Source organism: Lepidochelys olivacea (genome assembly GCF_965140295.1).
Source record: "Lepidochelys olivacea isolate rLepOli2 genome assembly, chromosome: 8".
NCBI lineage: Eukaryota > Metazoa > Chordata > Testudines > Cheloniidae > Lepidochelys > Lepidochelys olivacea.
In genome coordinates, this window is record NC_140418.1 from 8,243,101 (window position 1) to 8,263,219 (window position 20,119).

A 20,119-nucleotide genomic window follows, 5' to 3' on the forward strand; every position below is an offset into this window, starting at 1 on the left:
TCAACTTCTTATTCCTAACCGAATTTCCCTTCTCTGTTTTATAACATTATCCCAGTTATCTATTCCCATCAACTGTTCTTATCCGCTCCTTGTTATTCTCCTGAAACTTGACAAACAGTAAGTTCATCTCTAGACCAACTACACATATTAATTATTTTATTTAATCTTTCCTAATAAGTCAGTTTCTCTAGCTAAAATAATTAAGCCCTAGTCTTTTGAATATTGCTTTTTGTTGACATCTTTCTTTGGGAGGGGGTCCCAGAACTGCACTCAATACGAAATTTAAAGCTCATCTCTAACTTGCTGCCTATCTTTTTCTGCATTACTGCTTTCCAAGTATTGCCTTCCCTGTTAGTATACGCATATGGTCTTGGACAGGCATGTATTTGGGGCAGCTAGACCCGCCTGCCACTTATGTTGTTGGGGCTACACTATTTTTAGCATGCTAGCTCAGTCAGAGCTCTCATGGACGTGTTTCCTCAAGCTGGGAATTATGCCCCCAGCTCAAAGTGTAGATGTAGCCTAAGAGAAGACAGAGTCAGTAGAAATCTCAGTGCAAATGGTCACGTTGCTGTTTCAGCTCACTCCGTTAGATCTTCAATTTAACAGAAATAGACTGTGTGACTCTTAGGCTATTGATAACCTCGTATACTATCACAGGACTGTGAGCCTGATTCTCTGGGGTGGTCTACTCTTGAAACGCTACAGTGGCCCCACTGTCGACACCATTCACATCAATGGGAAGTGTTATCCCATTGGCAGACATAATCCACCTCCCCAAGAGGCAGTAGCTAGGTCGACGAAAGAATTCTTCTGTTGACCTAGCCCTGTCTACACTGGGGGTTAGGTCGGCTTAGCTATGCTTCTCTGAGATGTGGATTTTTCACACCCCCGGAGCAGTGAAGCTGGGTTGACTTGACTGTTGCTCTGCCCCTTGTGTAGTCATTAACAGTGCAAAGTGCATGTGAAATGTCACCATTCTGTTTTGGTAGCAGTTTACACCGTCTCTGCACTTACTTTTCATCAATGTAACTGACTGCCCAAGTTGCAGGGCAACAGAGATTCAGGCCCTGTGATTTCACAAACCTTTCTAGTGGGCACCTATAGCTGCAACATTGGCAGATTAGTTTTATTGACCTACACATGGATTCTTAAATTCTCTCCCTTGGCATCAGTGAACCAGCTGAGCATCTGGCTTTTTTAATGTTTGTAAGTAGCAACTTCAGATGCAGTTTCAACTCAAAGGAATTTTAAGTTTAATTCTCCATCATGTTTCATTTGTCTGCAATATAAGCTTATGATCTGAATTTTTATTTCATTCACCAGAGCAGAAACCGGTGCTCTGTTTTATACTCCTGTGTTCATTATGGGTCTGATCTAGCTCCCACTGAAATCAGGGGAAGGCTCTTGTTGGACCGAGGCAATGATCACTTGGTGAAAGTCTGAGGCCTGTGTTAAGCCTGAGGTCAGACTAGATGATCATAATGGTCCCTGCAGGCTTTAAAATCTATGAATCCATAACTCCCATTGGCTGTTGTGGGAGCTGGATCATGCCCTAAGCAAACATACATCTGAAGGAAACATTCCATGATAACAACCTTGTTCCTGAGAGTTCAAGTTGAACAGTTTTCCAGTTGGAAAGTGTTCATTTTTCAGGTGGTATGTTCATTTATGTATTTGTTTGTTTGTTATTGCTTAGGTAGAATTGATCTTCAGCTTTGTTAAAGTCACTGCAGAAACTTTTATTCCAGGTGATGCCTTAAATTCAAATTGGATGCAATTCATCTCTTTGGTTCTTGCTGTTAGCAAATTCATGGACTGGATATTCATGCTTTTTTTCTCTGAAAGATCAAGACTGAGAAACTGAGTTGTAGAGAACTGCAATTATTACGCCCAGTTTGCAGCAACAGTAATCAAGCTCATGTCCCTTGAGTGCATAGGAACTATCACATTTATCATTTTCTTTCTCAACAGCTATTTAATAACTTTTTTTCTCTTTCCCATTTGGAACCTGAGGGCCACAAACCTTAATAGAGTTGCCAAAATGTTCCGTTTCTGGCATCATTTCTTGCTGAAGTAATGGCTGCCTTTTGTTTCAAAAGCCATAGGATGTAAAACAGCTACAGCTTAACTCTTCAGAGACAAGGATCCTCCCATTGGAAGCTGGAGGCATCTGAAAGAGGGTAGGCAAAACTGCCACCAAAAGAAGTTGTGCTCTAAGTCCCTTGGTAGTAGCTGGGAAAGCTTATTCTAGACATGACTCAAAACACAGTAGCTAATGTGGAGCCTCCAATGGAATCTCAGTAACTATAATTTACATAGAGATTCTCTTAGCAGTGCAGTTTCTTTTAGGAGAAGAGTTATCTAAAGCAACTTTGGTAATGGTGTCTAGTGGTAAAAACAGGGGACTGGTAGTCAGGACTCCTGTGTTCTATTCACAGGGGCAGACATGAGTTGCTATGGGTCTTTGGAAAAGTCTTTTTACTTCTGTGTCTATTTTCCCATATGTTAAATGGGAATAGTACTTAACATACCTCACAATTGTGTTACTTTCCCTCCCTCCCCCCAAAAAGCTTTGTGTTTCTATGATGAAAGGTGTAACATAAATGCAAAATATTGAGCCAGAATTTCAGCTGGTGTAAACTCATGTAGCTCCATCGACTTCAGTTGACACCAGCTGAGGATCTGGCAATTTTCATTGTTGTTTATTACCTGTGAATGTCTTAGTCACTACCTAATGCGATTGCACTGACAAAGCTTTATTGGAGGTAGAAGTGAAATTCCATTGGCAGCGATGCCTTACAATTGGTATAAATTCTTTCCCTTTCATTTGCTTGGGGTTACCTTGTACTGAATGTGGAAAAGCAGACTAATACATCAAATAAGATATTACCCTGGAACACATATGTAGATCATTCAGTATTTTTTATTCATATCCAATGAAAGTGGAAACCAAGTTACATAACTGTAGAAGGGCATGAAAGAAGCTGCAAAAGGGTTGATTTCTAGTTGACAATAAGAAAAATTCATGCATTCAGTTTAAAACTCCCCCTTGGGACTGTATAAATCATTGTAGCTGTAGGACAGTAGTAACTTACAGTACAATATGTGCCAACATGTTTGAAATGTTTTATGCAACTCTTCAGTACTTCTGTTCAGTTAAAAGAAAAACAGATTTACCACACCATGCAATTCTGGCCCTGTAATACAAGGCATCCTCTTAAAGAAACAAACACAATATGTCATAAGAAGCTTTTTACAATTTTTATAGGGTGAAAAAAGCTAAACAGGATTAAAAATGTAAGCTAGTGCATTTCCCCCCTTGTGCATTTTTCTAACTTAAACTACTGAATGATTAAGTTTATGTAGCACCTGTGAGATGACTTGTAGCACACATGATTGGGAGTCAAGAGAGCTGGGTTACAGTCCCAGCTCTGACTCTAAATCACAGTGTAAATTTGGACAAGTCACTACAGCTGTCTGTGCCTCAATGTTTCCCCATTTGTAAAATGAGGGTAATGATGTATATCCATTATCCCAAAAAGAGTAAGGATGGTCGGGTGGTTAAGGCACTGGGCATGAATTTAAGAGATCTGTATTCTGTCCCTGGTTCTGCTACACATTTCCTGTGAGATGTGGGACAAGTCATTTATTTTTTCTGTGCCTCAGTTCCCCTTCTGTGAAAATGGGATAATATTTCTCTGCCTCACTTAGACGTTGTGGAGATAAATCCATTGATTGTGAGAGGCCTATATTCCATGGTGATAAGACCCATAGAAAAACCTATAAATAAAAATAAAATTTGTAAAGTTGAGATTCTCTACTGAAAAGTGCTAGATCAGTGCCAAGTTTTATTATTATATTTTAAGAGATGTGTCTGTGCCCAGAATGTATTTGATTTCCATATGCTTGACTAAGACCTTGCCTAGCCACCTTGCTCCTGTGTAAATACAACCTTTTCCCATTTTGAATTGCCTAGCAAATCTCTTTGAAGTTAAACAATGAAATGCAAACCTGTAGGGTTCTTTGCTTCTGTGAATTAATTGATCAGTATGAATCAGAAGGTAATACAGTGTAGTCATTTTAAGTAATTATCACCTGTTAGTTATCAAATTGACACATGCAACTGAAATTTAGGATAATTTTTTGGATTTGTGAGTGTGCAGCTCATGTATACCCCCATGGTGTTGGTTGCCTTTTTGCTTGAATATAATCAAATATTCCACAAGGATGGAGGACTGCTGTCTTTACACAGCAGAATTGTTGTCTCTAGGAACTTCCAAAGCATTCTGATTTCTTGTAAGCTACTGTTTTACTAATTGACTGACAAATCAAAAACTTGGATTTATTTCTTAAAATATTAATTTGTAGGTAATGCACATTTAATCCTATTCTTCCTTTCCTTGGCTATTGGGAGGTAAATCTGTCCTTGTGTGGAATATGTAATTCTATAAACCCATGCTAATGAGGAAAAAAGTGATCATTAATCAAACTTGAAGCTACAGGACGGGTCCAAAGTCTGGAGCCTTGAAGGAGTAGAAGCAGCAGTAGTTAGTGAGTTTACTTCAGTACAGCCTAGGACATGAAGCTGTGATGTCAATGTGAACAAGCAGACAATTAAGTCACTCACTGAGCACAGAGCTACAGAAGATGTTTAATTAGCTACAGGAGCTAAAGCTGTGAAACCTGGAGTAATGCCTTGTAAAGAGGAGAGGAAGAGGTGGTAGTTGAGGGGACTAGAAGAGAGACATATTTTGAACTGAGCTCAACAATACTGTTGGAAACCCTGGCACAGGTCCCAAGTGATGGAAGGGCAGGAGGTTCCACCAAGGAGCAAGGGTCACAGAGAACCAATGGAATTTCCCTTACAGAAAAAGCGAGGGAGTGGTGACAGAAACGTTTCGTGGTGTGAATGTCACCTGGGACACAATGGGCCTGTTGGGTGCAGCAGCTGTACTAAATGTGGCTGAGAGGTCAGAGTCGGAAGCTCGTTTCCTGGTTCTCAGTTCTGTGCTAAATGCATTGGACCCTGCTGCCGCCTTCCTTTTTTCTTTCCTACCATGTAGTGGGAAACTAGATCTGTTTGTTTACTTGCTTAGCTACTTTTGTTGTTTTAAGGCAATCACTAGTTCACTCACTAGTAATTCACAAAGCCCTTCTATGGTGAAATTACATTGACTGTCAGTGGGGGTTAGACACCTGACTGCCAGTTACGCCTTTTGGAATGTTCCCCCTAAGTGAGTAAATGGAAAAACAGAACATTTTTTTACTCACTTCCTCATATTTTTAGCAATCTTAGGTATTAGCTACAACTGTAGTAGGGGCAAAAGATTCAGAGAAGTGATGGGAGGGTTTTGTGTGTTGTCGTCCCTTTAAAGTGGCAACTCGGTTTCTGTTTTAACCCCAATCTTGCCCCATCTACAATCCAGCAAAGGTATATCATCCTCAAAATTGCTAGGTTGGGATTTTTCTGCCACGTGTGAATTAAATTAGACAAGAAATCTGGTTTAGGATAATCCAAAATGTATTCCACAGACTCCAAACAGCCTTCTAACTTTTCCTGCAGCTTTTATAACCAAAATATGAGGGGGAAAACATGCAGGAAGGAGATTACACTTAGTTTGCTGGGCTATGTTAAATGTAATTTTTAGTGTCCATGACAAACTTTTTGTTGATCAGGTGCTAACTTTGGGATAGCTCATCAATTTGTGATCTAGCCTATAGTAAGGGCCAATGCATTGTTGTGTTGTCCCTGGAGCAGTCTAAGAGGGAGTTGTGACTTCTGGTCTCCCTGTTGTGTGGGGGAGAGAATAAACTGTGACAGCTCCTGTCGCAGGGGCAGGGAGAGAACATGGAGTTTAGGAGGGACAGTGGACAAAGGAGAGGCAGCACAGTGGAGAAGGGAGCACATGATGTTAGTAGAACGGTGAACGCTCAGCTCCTGCAGTCCTTAAAATGTCATGTCAGATCGCTCTGGCCAGTGTTAGGAGGTGCACCGCACACGCCCCTTTTACCAGGCTTGGCAGGCTTCCATACCTTCCAACTTCCCTATGGCTTAATAGGCTCATCAGTGACCCGCCAGTGTCTCCTTTTCCTCAGTGGGATGGGATAGCATTCTCCATGCTTTCTTTCTGAAGTCCCCCCTATGTGACTCCCAAATAACTTTCTTGCTAACCTGAGGTTTGCTCTCTTAACTGCATCTTCCTTATGATTAAGCATCTTCTTCTGCTCCACTTCTTAATGCGTGTTAATGAGCTCTAAGAGGTGCTTGACTTGAGTAATTTGTGGTCAGGGTATAAAGCCTTTGGAAGGAGGGCCTGGGGAAATATTTGGAGACTATGGGCTATTAGATACTTCGGTGCAATCCCAAAGGCAAATACTTTTTCTCTTCATTGTATTTTTTACAAGCTACGGGATAAGGCACTCTTGGCAGGGATGATTTAGTAATATCCTTCCCCCAGTATAAGCACCCCAAAACAAAAGGGGAACGGGGACAGGGAAGAGTCAGCTCAGCATTTCTTCCAGATTTTCACGTCAGTTCTATGGCTGGCACTGAATTCCATGTCTGGTCCTGAATTACACAGCATTTACTGTGGCTCGAGAACCATAGTAAACTGGAGGCATTGTTTGTAGGTGACTAATGAATATGCAAGAGTCCTGGGCATTGACTAAAAATAAAAAACTAGAACAGAATACAAAAGAGACTGCTTTTTGCAGCTACTTTTGAACTTCTAGTTCTCTTGAAGCAATCACCCTTCCTCTGCTCCAAAAATTGGTAACTTAATAGTGAATGGGCCCAATTCTGCTTTACTTTCCACTGGGGTAAATCCAGATGATCTTCAGTGAGTTCTTGAATTCCCTTTGGACTAACCTTTGTGGAACTGAAAGCAGAATTTGGTCCAAAGAATTTGATCTTTCAGTTTTTGCCATCTAGAAATACTCTCCAGGAAATGACTGTAACTTTATGATGATAGGAATGATGGTTAAACTTTGAGATCTTCAGACATTTATTTTCTTGGCACAAACAGTGTTGTCACTAGTGTGGGATATGGCAGCAGTGAAGAAAAGAACTTGCATGTAAATGGCATGTTCATGCTCATGCGAACACCTCTTCTGCCTTTGACTTGGAGTTCTTTTGAGTTGCACATATTACACTATTTGCTGGGTCATAAAACCTCATGATGTTGAGCTTGGATCCATAGATGTACCATAGCAAGAACTATTTTTTCCTGATTTCCTGGGTAGAAACAATAATAAAAATACTTAGCAATTATGGTGAGCTTTTCAATTTCAAAGCATTTGACAAACATTATCTAATCATCCCTCATAACTCCCCTATGAGAGAGGTGAGTATTATCCCTATTCTACAGATGGGCAAATGAGGTGCAGAGGTTAAATGACTCACTCAGAGGTACCAGACAGGCAGGAGTCCTTAGAACTTCCTGATACCCACTCCTCTGCTCTAGACACTTAAACCACACCTTTCTTCTAGGCCTGTGTTAGCATCTTTCCTCAAAGGTCTGCATGTATAGCTAGTGATAGCCTGCGTGGTAAAGCTCAGATCTGGAACAGGATCTGATTCCATATTTTCCCCATGTTTGGAGTATAGTAGCTGCAGATTTGACATTTCAGTTCAGCTTGTTACATAGAGAGGCATGGATTGTAAAGTGTGGATTTGAACTTCCCCAGAATAGGTTTGGGTGCAGTATTGGGCTCAGCTCTACGTGTGACCTTCATTATCACTTAGACTGTGAACTCCTTAGGACTGGGATTATGCCTTCTTTCCTGTTTGGAAAGTATCTAGTACGTAAATAAAGAAAAATAATAGCTACTATTCATGTTGATTATTTCCCTATGAGTGGCAGCACATTTGCTGTACTTTACCATATCTGTGTGTGCAGTTTACTGCAGTTACACACACAAACAGATAGATGGGTACAAATGCATTTGTTGCACACATTCACTGGTATGCTATGATGTTCAGCGATGCAAAGCAGCCGTAAACCTGGCTTAGCTCACCAGAGCAGTGCAAAGTCAGGAGACCACTAACCTGAGTTTACGTCTCTGAACACAAAGCAGCTACAGTGTACTGGTGAATCTGGCCCTGTACACACAGTTTTGATTGTTGTACTCACAATTGTGGTAAACTGGTATACAAGCGAAGACACACAAATACATGCACGGTTTTGAATATGTGAATGCTTTCCATGGAAACATTTCCATTTTCTTTTTGACAAACAGAAGGCCCAAACACCAAAATATTTTAGTTTGAAAATGGTGCCTCATGTCTCCAGTCTCTTCCATAGGCAGGACTCTCATCATGCACTGCTTCCCACTCCAAGACGGGAGACCAAGATGCATCAGGAGAAATGTAGTCTGACCAGGGTGTCTACAGTGGAGAATGGGAGCACAAGGCACTATGCCAGAATTTCCAAACTGAAATATTTATCAGATTTCTGCCTTAAAATTGAAATGTTCCACTGCAAATTTAGGAAAAAACAAATTTTTAGTTGAACTTTTCTGGGGGACGGATCCATTTTTTGTTCATCTCTAGAGACAACCTCAAACCTGAACTGCAAAGCCTAGCTTAACCCCCCTGATCTTGAGTGGGATGTAAACCGTGGTTATTTGTCCTAGAAGAAAAGACATCTCTGTAGAGAGCCTTTCTGTGCCCCAGCACCTTTTAGTGTAGTGTCACGGCCAGTTTATTCAGGATTCCCTGAAACTTCCCAGCATGCTAGGGTATCTTTTTTGTTGTCTGGTCTTATGTTTAGCCTGCCCAGGGTAGTGTCTTCATTTTCTCAAGCAGCTGTGGTGCTTCATTCAACCTGAACAAATTCCTTTTTCTTTTTCAAAGAGGATGAACGCCTTGGGAGGAAGTATGTTTTTCAGATCTTTGTTTTTGGAAGATCTGTTTGATTATTGATTGCAAGAATTTTCTAATTCTTATTCATTTGGTTAGAAAGCTTAAACCCCAATTTAAGTTGCCTTAAGTTCGTCATGGTGACTTCAGTATAACAGCATCATTTTTCCTAGCATCATGGTGTGTCTTTGCATATTAAACCCTCCGTGAATTATTAAGATCCACCATGAATTTCTTTATTCTTGGTGAGTTTAATTAATCTAGAAATGCATACTTTTTATATTTGCCCACTTATATGTTAATTGTAAATGGCAACTGCACACCTATATCATATATCAGTTAAGCCATGTGTATATTTGCACTGGGTTTAAATATGACATGCTCATCATAGTCTGTGCTTCTGTCTGAGCATGCAAATTTTTGCTCCTTTCTTGATCTATTGTAGTGCATATTTCATGCAAAGTTTTGAAAATTTAGCTTTGGGTATATGTATACTTTTAAAAAAAGATATAAAGCAACAGGACATTAATTCTAAAGTTTCTATGTACACATTCCTGTTTACAGGAACAAGATCAATTGCTTTCTGTCCAGTTTAGCATTTGTTTTCTTGGTTGTCTTAGCTTGCTTGGCTGCTGAGCCTGTTTCACGTTCCTTGTGTCTGATGTAGAATCTAAATTAGATAAAAGGAATTGGGACAGGATTTCAAATTCAGTTTGCTCGCTGTATAGGCAACAGAGTAGCAACCTGAACTGCTTGAATATAATTTTGTTTCTTTAATCCTTCCCCTTTAATCTGTTTTTGTATACACTATATATATCAAAATAAATAAAATTTAGGACTGGAAGTCTTGCCTCATGTAATTTAAGACATGACAAATGAACCTGACATTTTCCCAAGGAGGGAATCAAGGAGCATGCTGTATTTATAGCAGCAGCAAAAGTAGTTTACTGTTGTCTTGCAAAAGTATTTCTGTGCACTTGCACTGTATTAAAATTTTACCATTGGGGTATGTGGAGCGTCCAAATGACAACAATGGTAGTTTGGACATTGACTTCAAAGGGGCCAGAAATTGGGTCCCTTTTTGGTTCTCTTGGGAGTGCTATGGCCTACAAATTAGGACTCCTAGGTACTTAGGTACCATGATAATGTGTGGTATAAATATGCAGACACACTCATTTGAACATGCCATAAGCCTAGTGACTGGATGGGGTACAGTGCTTAATGGTGGTTGACTCTCTAGTGTCACTGATTAGCACAATAAAGAAAAGGGAGTTATTAATAGGTGAAGTAGTCAGCTTCCAGAAGGCTACGTTTGGTGATGTTCCCCTATTCAGTACTATGAAGAATTTCTTCTGCCGTGTTTCATGTCATCATAGTCAAGTGTTTGCAAAACTAGAGTTCTTTAGCTGAAGTTCTCAAACGTAGATGTGCAAACACATATGTACCCATCTTGTCGGGAAAATCAATGCAAGCCAATTGTTGACTATCTTAACCTTCCTCAGCAGAGCAGTACTATAACATTACACAGACATTTGTGGTGAAAGGCTAGATATTTTTCCATCCAAATAAAAATGTTGGAAAGATAGTTAGTTTGTTTTTTACTACCATAGAGAACAATCTATCTTAATGACTTTCATACTGCTCTAGTTAGCAGTGGACATGCTGAGAAAAGTTGTGTCAGGCTTTTCTTTTGTGCTTCGTTGGACAAGTAAGGTTTTCAGTTTTTCATACCAGTATATTTGTCCTGGTTTGGATTTTTAAGCTTTTATCCCTTAGAAAGTTATTACAGAAAATTCTATTTTAATGATTTTTTGCTAACTGGCTAAGAGTTTGTGCCAGTACAGTCCTTTGCGTCATCTTTACACGATGCGTTAATGCAGGAGAAAAATGGACAAAGCTTATTTTCCAGCTAACCAGGCTTAGCACTTCACCGTCTTGTCCCTGAATAGAAAGGTCTGATCAAGCACCATAGAATCATACATCTGGGACAGCTTGTGATGCTGAATTGATCCTGTATTTAGCAGGCATGGGTATTCGTACGACACTGGAGCAATCTGTGGCTGACAAATCGCTATGGTCATATTACCTGTGTCTTTGTAGTTGATTTCTAATTGAGAGTCCATTTCCACACATATATTTTAGTCCCAACCCTTGCTAATTAGATTCTAGGAGAAATCCCTTTGGTCTGGTGTTTTACCTTTGTCCTTCCTTGTCAAGTTGAGGCATTAATGCTTCAGTTTGCTCTAATAAAGAATTAATTTTGCTTACTCCCTGCACTCTAACTGCTCTCTGGAGAGTGCTAAAGTGTGCTTAAGCATATTGTAACTGTTTACTCACAATATCTGCTGTATGCATAGTAACTTAAAATGTTCCATCTCTGTCCTGTCATTCCTAGGCTGGCATGATTCGCACAGACAAGGACGAGTTCTTCATTGAACCTCAGGAGAAGGGCAGTCAGGAGGAAGATGGAGGCAGGACACATGTGGTATATCGCAGAACAGCTGTCAAGAAGCCACTTCCCACTGAGAACAGAGATATCCAGTATAAAGGCAAGGCTGAGATGTTAATGACAACTGGTGTCTAAAGCATAGCTAAAAGCATGTATCTAGTAAGCAGCCTCTATGATCTGGCTACCTCTGGCTGTTTGTCCTTGAGAGTGGAAATACCTTTTCTGCTCTTTATATGTGGAAGGGTGGGGGAAGGTTGGGCTGGATTAAACAAGCCTTGCAGCAGCCTTAAACACTTGCCAGAGTGGCAAATCTTTTCCCCTTTTAATGTACAGATTGGATTGGTGATTCACCCATGGTGAAGCTGGCCATTACAAGCCACAGTTAAGCCCTGTGTAAGAGCAACCCCAGGGCATCACAGGTGGAGCAGCAATGTGGTGGTTCCTGTACACCTTTCAAACGTGGGGGAAACATTGTCCACACTGGCTCTGCACAGGCCACCTTGGAAGGCTGCATTGGGGGCAGTGGTGTATGGGCTTTGTGCCAGCACCCTCTTCATGGGAGATGGGGGTGCCATTGAGGGTAATTAATTTCACCCCAGAGGAATAAGAAGTTGTGTCACAACACAAACTCCCACTGAAGTTTCCATGTTTGAGGGTAGAATTTGTCTCAATATGTTGTGGAAAGAGCTGTATTAAAAGGAGTTTCGAAGCTGCCAAGGAGTCTGCACTGTCTGACATAAACAGTCTTGTATAGAAAATAATTTTACTCATAGTATCACCTACATGTATGGTAACTGCTTTTGCCAGGTGCCTTTTTAGCTGAGTGAGCAGTGGATACAAATATTGTAAGGGGATGTTTTCACAACTAATATTAATACTGCTATTGACTGGATTGTTTGGGTGATAAAGCAAAAAGCAGCCACATTTTGGGCCCAACTCTGTTGTACAGTATAGTAGATTAATTTATTACTAATAATTTAAGAGCAACCTAATATTTTAGTGTTAGTTTGTTGTAGTTCTGTTATTACATACAGTACTAGGTGGTGTGATTGCCATCAGCAGAAAACTTTTTTCCCATGGTTCTCAGTGTCTCTGTAATTACATGGCCCTTCAGTATCAACTTCTAAAGACAAATATAAAATCGTGATACATTTGTAAATTCCTGCCATTTCAGTGGCAGAAATGAAGCACATAAACCAGTTAGAATGCTACCCGTTCACAGAGACCAGGCTGTAGAATTATAAAAAAGGATCTCTTCTCCTTCAGGCCATATTTGGAACATATGGTGATGTAAGTTACACTGGGCTCGTATTGAAAACAAAACGTAGTAGCAGTCTCCTAAGCTTCGCCCACTTGAGACATCAAAATGAGATGCCAATCAAAGTAGATTGTACAGCTGTGCTCTGCTGGGCTCCTTGAGCTGGCTCACTTTCAGTGGGATTCAGATACACCCATGGACAGAGCTGGACTAAGGCAATTGGCATCTGCCTAGGGCCCCTCCTCCCAGAGTCACACGATGGAATTTGTTATATTAATACATGGTTATGACATTTTTTAATATTGGAAAAGATCTCTGCCAGGCCATTTCCTTTTAAACAAAAGAGATTTAATTTTATTCACACCTTATGGCAGTATTTTTGTTTTTAGATGGTAAATATTCCTCAGGAGTAGGAGTTTGATACACAAAAAAGCACAAATCATATTTCAGTTTTGATAGCTCAACTCAAATATTGGCATGCTGTACCTGCTAGCGGAAGACTCTTGACAGCAATATCTCAAAACACCTCAATAAAATGTGGAGACCTAATGTATGCCTTTCTCTCATAGAGTGGCCTGAAAATAACCCCATTGTAGCAGTCTGGTAGGCATAATAGAGCAATTACAAAGCCAAAATGACAATTATGTTGCAACATTATAGTTCAGCCTGGGACTATAGGTAAGTACACCACAGTTCTGTGTTTATACAGCACCTAGAACACGGGGGTACCAGGAGCTACCACAGTACAAATTGTTGTTATTTTTAATAATAGAAAGGTAAACAAACTGTAATTAAGAGTTAGGAAGCATGCTTGATAAAGAGAGAGTCTCTGATCCTGATGGACTTAGGACTGTGAGTTTATTTGAACTAATGCAGACCTCTGCTTGGGGAAGGGTAACCATTTTAAGTAGAGATGATTGAAATTCTTCAAATTTCAAAATTTCAATGAAAATTTAAAAGAAAAATCACAGAAAATTTTGATGAAAGTTTTGCAAAATTCCCTCCCAACTCTCACCTCATGTTTTCACCAGTTGGTTGAATATTTTCAATGTTTTGACATTTTGAAGAAAGGAGGAACAATGTCAAGAAAATTTTCGTAAAATTCCTTTTTTTTTTTTAAACTGGATCTAATTTTAAGTCTTCTAATTTTTTTCCATTCAGTCTGGTTTTCCCATCCCTACTGAAAATATGCAACTTCTACCGCTGGCAGGTTGGTATTCATAAGTGAAAACTGCTAGAAAGCAGCTGTTATTTATGCTCCAGTCTTGTCAGTGTTTCAACAAATGTTTAAAGAAAACAATGGCTTAGTATTCAAAGGAAAATACTAGCTGACCTCTCTTCTCTGGCTTTCTGGGTATCATTGTTCCAGTTCAGTCTTGCATCTGGAGACTCCATTTCCCATTTGAAATGATGGAGTAGCTATAGAACTGGGTTCAGCTGGCTATCCACTGAGCACATCACAGGGAAGGATGATAGGCAGGATGGCTGAGCTGGCTGGGTTTTCTCCAGGATGCAACTAGAGGTCGTAGGAGGAGCCAGTGTCTGGCTGAGGGAATGATATCCTGCTTCCATAGGGTATAATAGGATGATGTCACATTTGCCCCACCTTGGCATTAGTTGTAGTGAATTTTACATTACCAGATACTGTAAGGTGAACTTGAGAGAAGTGTTTTTCTTACATTTTGTGTTTGTACTTCTTTCTTTTTCTTTTATCTTATAGCAAGGGAAATAGGGACTTTATTCCAGCTGTTCAAAAAATCAACCTCCTAAACACTGGGGACACCAGGGTATTCTTCTTTATATACAAAGTTTCTGCAGACATGTTTTTTAATAAATGGAATGTGCTGGGAGAGAACAGATGTGAAAAAAATGGCAAATATGTGTTCTGATTCAAGACTATTTCAGATTTTCTTCTGAGTTTAAACAAAACACTATCCAATAGAAGGGGGAAAGTAAATAGTAGTTTCTGACAGCTTAAATCACTGATTTTGGCAGGATTATCTGTTTTTGGTATGGTGACAATAAAAGTCTAAGGGTATGATGTATCCACCCACTCTTGCCTTTCTCACACAACTCTGTTTATTAATATACTGGAAAAATAAACCACTTATGCTTTAGACAAGTAATGGTCTTCAGAGTTCAAACAGCACATTAGTACTGTAGGAGTAGTTATATTTTGACCAAAATCTGGATAATTCTTTTAGAAAGAGGCAGAAACATTTTCATGTGCTAGTTTGTGTGTTGCAGGTAAGTTGTTAAACTCTCCGGCAGGAATATACCCTGTATTTTCTGCTGATTATATTCTTAATACGTAAGTGGATATAATAATTTGTCTTCTAGTTACTAGATGCCCACTACATTGCAATATAGTAGGCATCTTTAAAACTTATTGTTCTGAAAGATTCTACTATTTCTAGTAGAGGTCCTCATTATATAGATAGGAAATACTGCTAGAGAATGGTAAAAACTTTCTCCGTAGTAAAACTTACGTGTGCCCATTATATCATGCGTAGAATATTATTTTTCTGACTTTGATTTATTGTGATATTTTGTTCAAATGTTTTCTACATGTGAAATAAAGAAATGATTATTTTAATTAAAGTTGAGATCATGTCTAAAAAGCGCAAGAATTTAATTTTGAATGTGCAAAAGTGGATTCTGGTTAAAGCCAGTCTGAAGATCAGCCCCATAAAAAAAGAAACTTTTTTATAGCATGTGTCCAGTTAAATCATCATGTCCATTCTTATTGTGCATGTGATCAATTGAAAGGAAATAATTCTACTAAAGTTTTCCTTAACATGTGCATTTTCATTCTTTAAATCATGGGCTAAATACACCACAATTGTTCAAGTTTCAAGTGACTTTTGATATTGTTTGATGGAGAGGCAGAGACTCCATTTTAATTGATAGATTCATTTATTATGCAGATGAAGGATTTCTTTAACAAGGAACAGTTTATTATAGAACAAGCCTCAATTTAATAAACTAGAACCACTTTGAAACAGACAAATCATTCTTGCCCTAACTATCAACTCGATCCTTGGAATTTCCAAAACCTGTTGAGACACTCAGATCCCACGATGAGCATATGCTGAGCACTTGGCCCGGCCTACAAAGTCTTAGCTTCCTGAAGTTCTGTGACTCATAAACAGTCAGATACTGGGTCCCTGAACACAGAGTCCTTACCTACAAACTCAAAGCCTGCTGAGGTATTCTGAGAGGCAGGCACATTCATTCCATTTCAGACATGTCCACGGGCAAACACATAGCTCTACCTGACCAGACTCCATATCCTGCAGTGGTGCCTACTGTCCACTTGGACAGTATGTTTTAAAACAACAAAAAACCCATCCACTTGATATGCATGAGGGATGGACTCACACTAGCAGATAGAAGTTTAGCCGTCCTTTCTGATTCCAGACTCCAGAGGTGTGGTAGTTTGGGTACCCCCATAAATGTGATCATTTTGTCTATGAGTTTGATGTGTGTGCAATACCTTTCCTACTCTGTGCATCTAGTCTCCCTGGTTATGTGTGAAGCAGTGAAGCTTCCCATCTGGGACCTGTTTCTGGCATAATAGTGGAGGAACTGAAGATAGTAGCAGATGTGCAGGTTCACAGGCACAATAACATATCATAATTATTAATAGCTATACAGTACATTTATACTGCACCCTTCTCCAAAACAAATCCCTGGATTGTTTCACAATTCCTATGTAATTAAAAGGAGCAAACCTTTCCAATGGGATTCACAAACTAAAGTGAGCCAGTCCACCAAATATAATGAGGAAGTTAGATCAGTAACCATGGGAGCAAGACTTTCTCCAGAAAATTATAATGACTTTTCAATTTGATTAGTGTTCTTGTTAAAGCGAACTCTGATCATTTCTTTAATTATTTTAGCTTGTTTAATTGATGAATTTCTTTTCCAATTGCCCATCAATTCAGAAGGCTGCTACTGTAAGCAAATTTAAGGAGCTGGGCTAACAAGTCACCCAAGACTTTTGAGGGAACTCAAATATGAAATTGTAGAACTTCTAACACTTGTATGTACCCTGTCACTTAAATCAGCCTTTGTACCAGATATGTGGATTGTAGCTAATGTAATGCATATTTTTAAAAAAGGCTCCAGAGGCAATCTTGGCAATTGCAGGCTGGTGAGCCTAACTTCAGTACCAGGCAAATTGGTTGAAACTACAGTAAAGAACAGAATTATCAGACACATAATAAATATGCCATGTTGAGGAAGAGTCAACATGGCTTTTGTACAGGGAGATTATGCCTCACCAATCTATCAGAATTCTTTGAGGGAGTCAATAAATATGGACAAGGGTGATCCAGTTGATATAGTATATTTGGACTTTCTCTCACCAAAGGCTCTTAAGCAAAGTAAGCAGTCATAAGTTAACAGGGAAGGCCCTCTTATGGATCAGTAATTGATTAAAAGATAGGAAATAATGGAGAGAGGTAAATAGTGGGGTCCCCCAAGGATCTGTACTGAGATCTATGCTGTTCAATTTATTCATGAATGTTCTGGAAAAGAGATAAACCTTGAGGTTAGCAGGTGGGCCTGTTTGGTTCAAGTTCAGGATCAACCACCAGTGTCTGTGGGGATGGCTGCGATACCTGTCCTCCTCTAACCCAGTGCAGAAACTCCACGAGAGCAAGGCTCATTCCCAATCCCATCTGCTAATATCCAGTTACATTGTGGTGGGGAAGTGTAGGGATTTTGGGGCCCTATGCTGACATAGCTGTAGGGGCTGAGGGCATTTTCCTCCCTCAGCGCGTATGGTGTATTAGATAGCCACTCCCCCCATGTTTGGTTTTGGGGGCCATGTTCTCCAAACTTCAATAAATATTGAGGGAGAGAAACATATGGCAATTTAGATTTAACTAAACAAAAGATGGAAAAGTAAAATATACAGTAAATAAAGTTATAAAAAGTTAAATGATGGTTCTTGTAGGTTTCGAAGATTATATTTCAGAGAAAAGCTCTTCCATCATAGTTCATCAGACTGTCAGTGCTATTGGTTTACTATAGCATTCAAATTACTTTTAAAAAACAAAATGCACATTTGTTTTGTAATTCTTGGGACTGCCTGAAATGATACATAAATTGGCTGAGAATTGGCTGGTTGCCATTTTAATTTAAAGAAACTATGCCAGTTACCTTTGCAAAGGAATTGTTCCATTAGAAAACTGAAGTTCCTCCAAATCCAATCAATATTTCCTTTCAGTGTGTGCCCCGAATGATTAATTACTGTTCTCTTATTTTGCAGTCAGTAAGGCAGCTGTGACCATTTTTTTTTGTCTCCTTCCTACATCATATGTGTATGATAAATATGTCTGTCTTTCTCTTGTCTTTGATTGTCTCTGAATTTCACTCTGCTGATTCACATTGCTTCTCTGGAGAGAGATGGATTGATTATTCAGTTGCGATTCAACTTTTGAATAAGACGCAGGGTTATGCCCTTATGAAGAACAAGTCTCCAGGAACTGTTGTTAGGCCATTGGATGTCACTCTTGCTAACTGCAGATGTGGCTGATGAAGCATGTCTTTGCTAGCATAAGAAAATATGTATCTTGAAGTAGTTTTAACATGAAGCTTTTGGATAGTCTTAGAGATGTCTCTTTTCATAGCTCAAACAGCATTCTTTAACATGCTGATCTGTGTTGTCATAATTCTTTTCGTACATGCAGTGAAAATGTATCTGTGATGCTGACTTTTCTAAAAACATTCTGTCTCGCCCGTTAAACAGTGTCTGTATATCAGTGGTCTCCAGACTGTGGAGTATGCTTGCAAGGGGCGGCATGGAGGAGCATTTGGGTCAGGGGGGTGCACGGTGGGGCCTGCGCCAGCCCACACTGGGGGCCAGGAGGGAGCACCACCCAGTCCCGCTCTGCCCCCAGACGCAGTTCCACTCCGCCCCCTGCCCAGCTCCAGCCACAGCTCTCCTCGATCCCCAGCCCAGCTCTGCCCTCATTCCCTCTTTGCTCACAGGCCAGCTCTGCCTCTAACCCCAGCTTCTTCCCCATCCCCAGTTTTGCCCCTAGCTCTGCTTTCAGCCCAAGCTCCTCTGCTGAGCCCAACCGCGCAATAATGGCGGTGGGGGGTGCGGATAGAATCCATTACTGGTAAGGGGGAAGCATGGCAGGAAACGTCTGGGCACACAGCATTTACCAGGGTCATGCCTATATTTATTTAAATATTATCTTTACTTAAGTATTGGCAGTCTGCCCATATAACATATCAGTAACTGACTTAAAAATAAAATTCAGTTCATTCTTCATTGATGAATTCACTTTAAATTCTCTGAACTAAATTAAAACAATATGATAGATCAGAATATTCTTAAGTGTTTTTGCAAAAACCTTACAGCTGGAGTTGGATGTTACTAAATGTACAAAGTTGCTAAATATAACAACATGAAAATTAAGCCTGTTATTTCTTTATATGATAACAGTTTCCCAGTCCTGAAATCTATAAAATGTTTGCATGACCCATTAATGAAAACATATGGGAAGTTCTCTGCTCTTTTCACCATTCTTTTCTTTTAAGTTCCTTAGCATTAGTGGCGTGTGAAATTCCAAGTTGTATTAAACTACGCCATGTTATGCATGCTCATATTTGCATTTATGTTTTGGAGGCAAAACATTATTTAAATTGAGGTTTTGGGGAATGTTTTTGTTTATAGGCTCATCACTATGATATCAGCTCACCTCCCAGGAATTAATTTTATCCTCACAACACCCCTATGAAGTAAAGAATTATTTATTAACGGATGGCCTAAGAGAGACCAAATGCTTTTTAAAAAAAAAAATAGTACAGTAAAATGTATTTGTACAGCCGGCCAATGTTTAACGTTGATTTCTGCTGCTAAAGGCCCACTATAGAACCTGAAGAGCAGCAGTTCCCAGGTCAAATCTCTGGATTCTCTCTCTTTTTGCTATTTAGCTTTTAGTTTCCCAGAGTTTGTAATCAGATTCAGAATAATTTATTTATATTCCGCGTTCCCATTGTCTAACCAACCAAGTATTAGGTTGGTCAGCAGTGATGCCAAAGGCCTGCTATATCTTGGCTAGTCTGGTGCAGTTAGAAAAGAACCTTGGGTCTCTGAAAGATTCAACTATTCCATTTTGTCAATGAAAAATGTCCTGTAGTCCATATCTTTGTTTGGAAAATGGGTTCTGAAACTCAGGATCTAAGAATGTAGCTAGCATGCATTATTTGCTATTTTGTTCCATGGTAGCAGTTCTTGATCAGTGTGAAAATTGTCAAGCATTGTATTTAATAATTATGAGCATGACTGTGTTCTGGGGTTGCTCTTATTTTTTACCACTTTTTTTTTCCCCCAGCAAATGGATGAGTGGGATAATTTGACTTAACAATGCTGTTTCTGCATTAACTTGTTTAGCAACCCATACATAATTTCAGGATATAAAAACAAATGTTCCATTGTGGTCTGTTGGGTTAGAATGGATTTCAAGGAATTAAATTCTCCTTTCCTAGGAACTGACCATGATCTCAGCCCAGTTTCACACCTATGAAA

At 39.6% G+C, this 20,119-nt stretch overlaps 1 protein-coding gene across 2 annotated transcripts in view; it reads left to right on the forward strand.

Moving 5' to 3' along the window:
• ADAMTS2 (ADAM metallopeptidase with thrombospondin type 1 motif 2) overlaps window positions 1–20,119 on the forward strand; it is a 262,414-nt gene that overhangs the window by 85,105 nt on the left and 157,190 nt on the right. For both annotated transcript variants that reach the window (XM_084637009.1, XM_084637010.1), the window contains exon 3: window positions 11,259–11,412. In XM_084637009.1, the coding sequence (XP_084493135.1) occupies window positions 11,259–11,412 (154 nt within the window). The remainder of the gene's footprint in view (window positions 1–11,258; window positions 11,413–20,119) is intronic.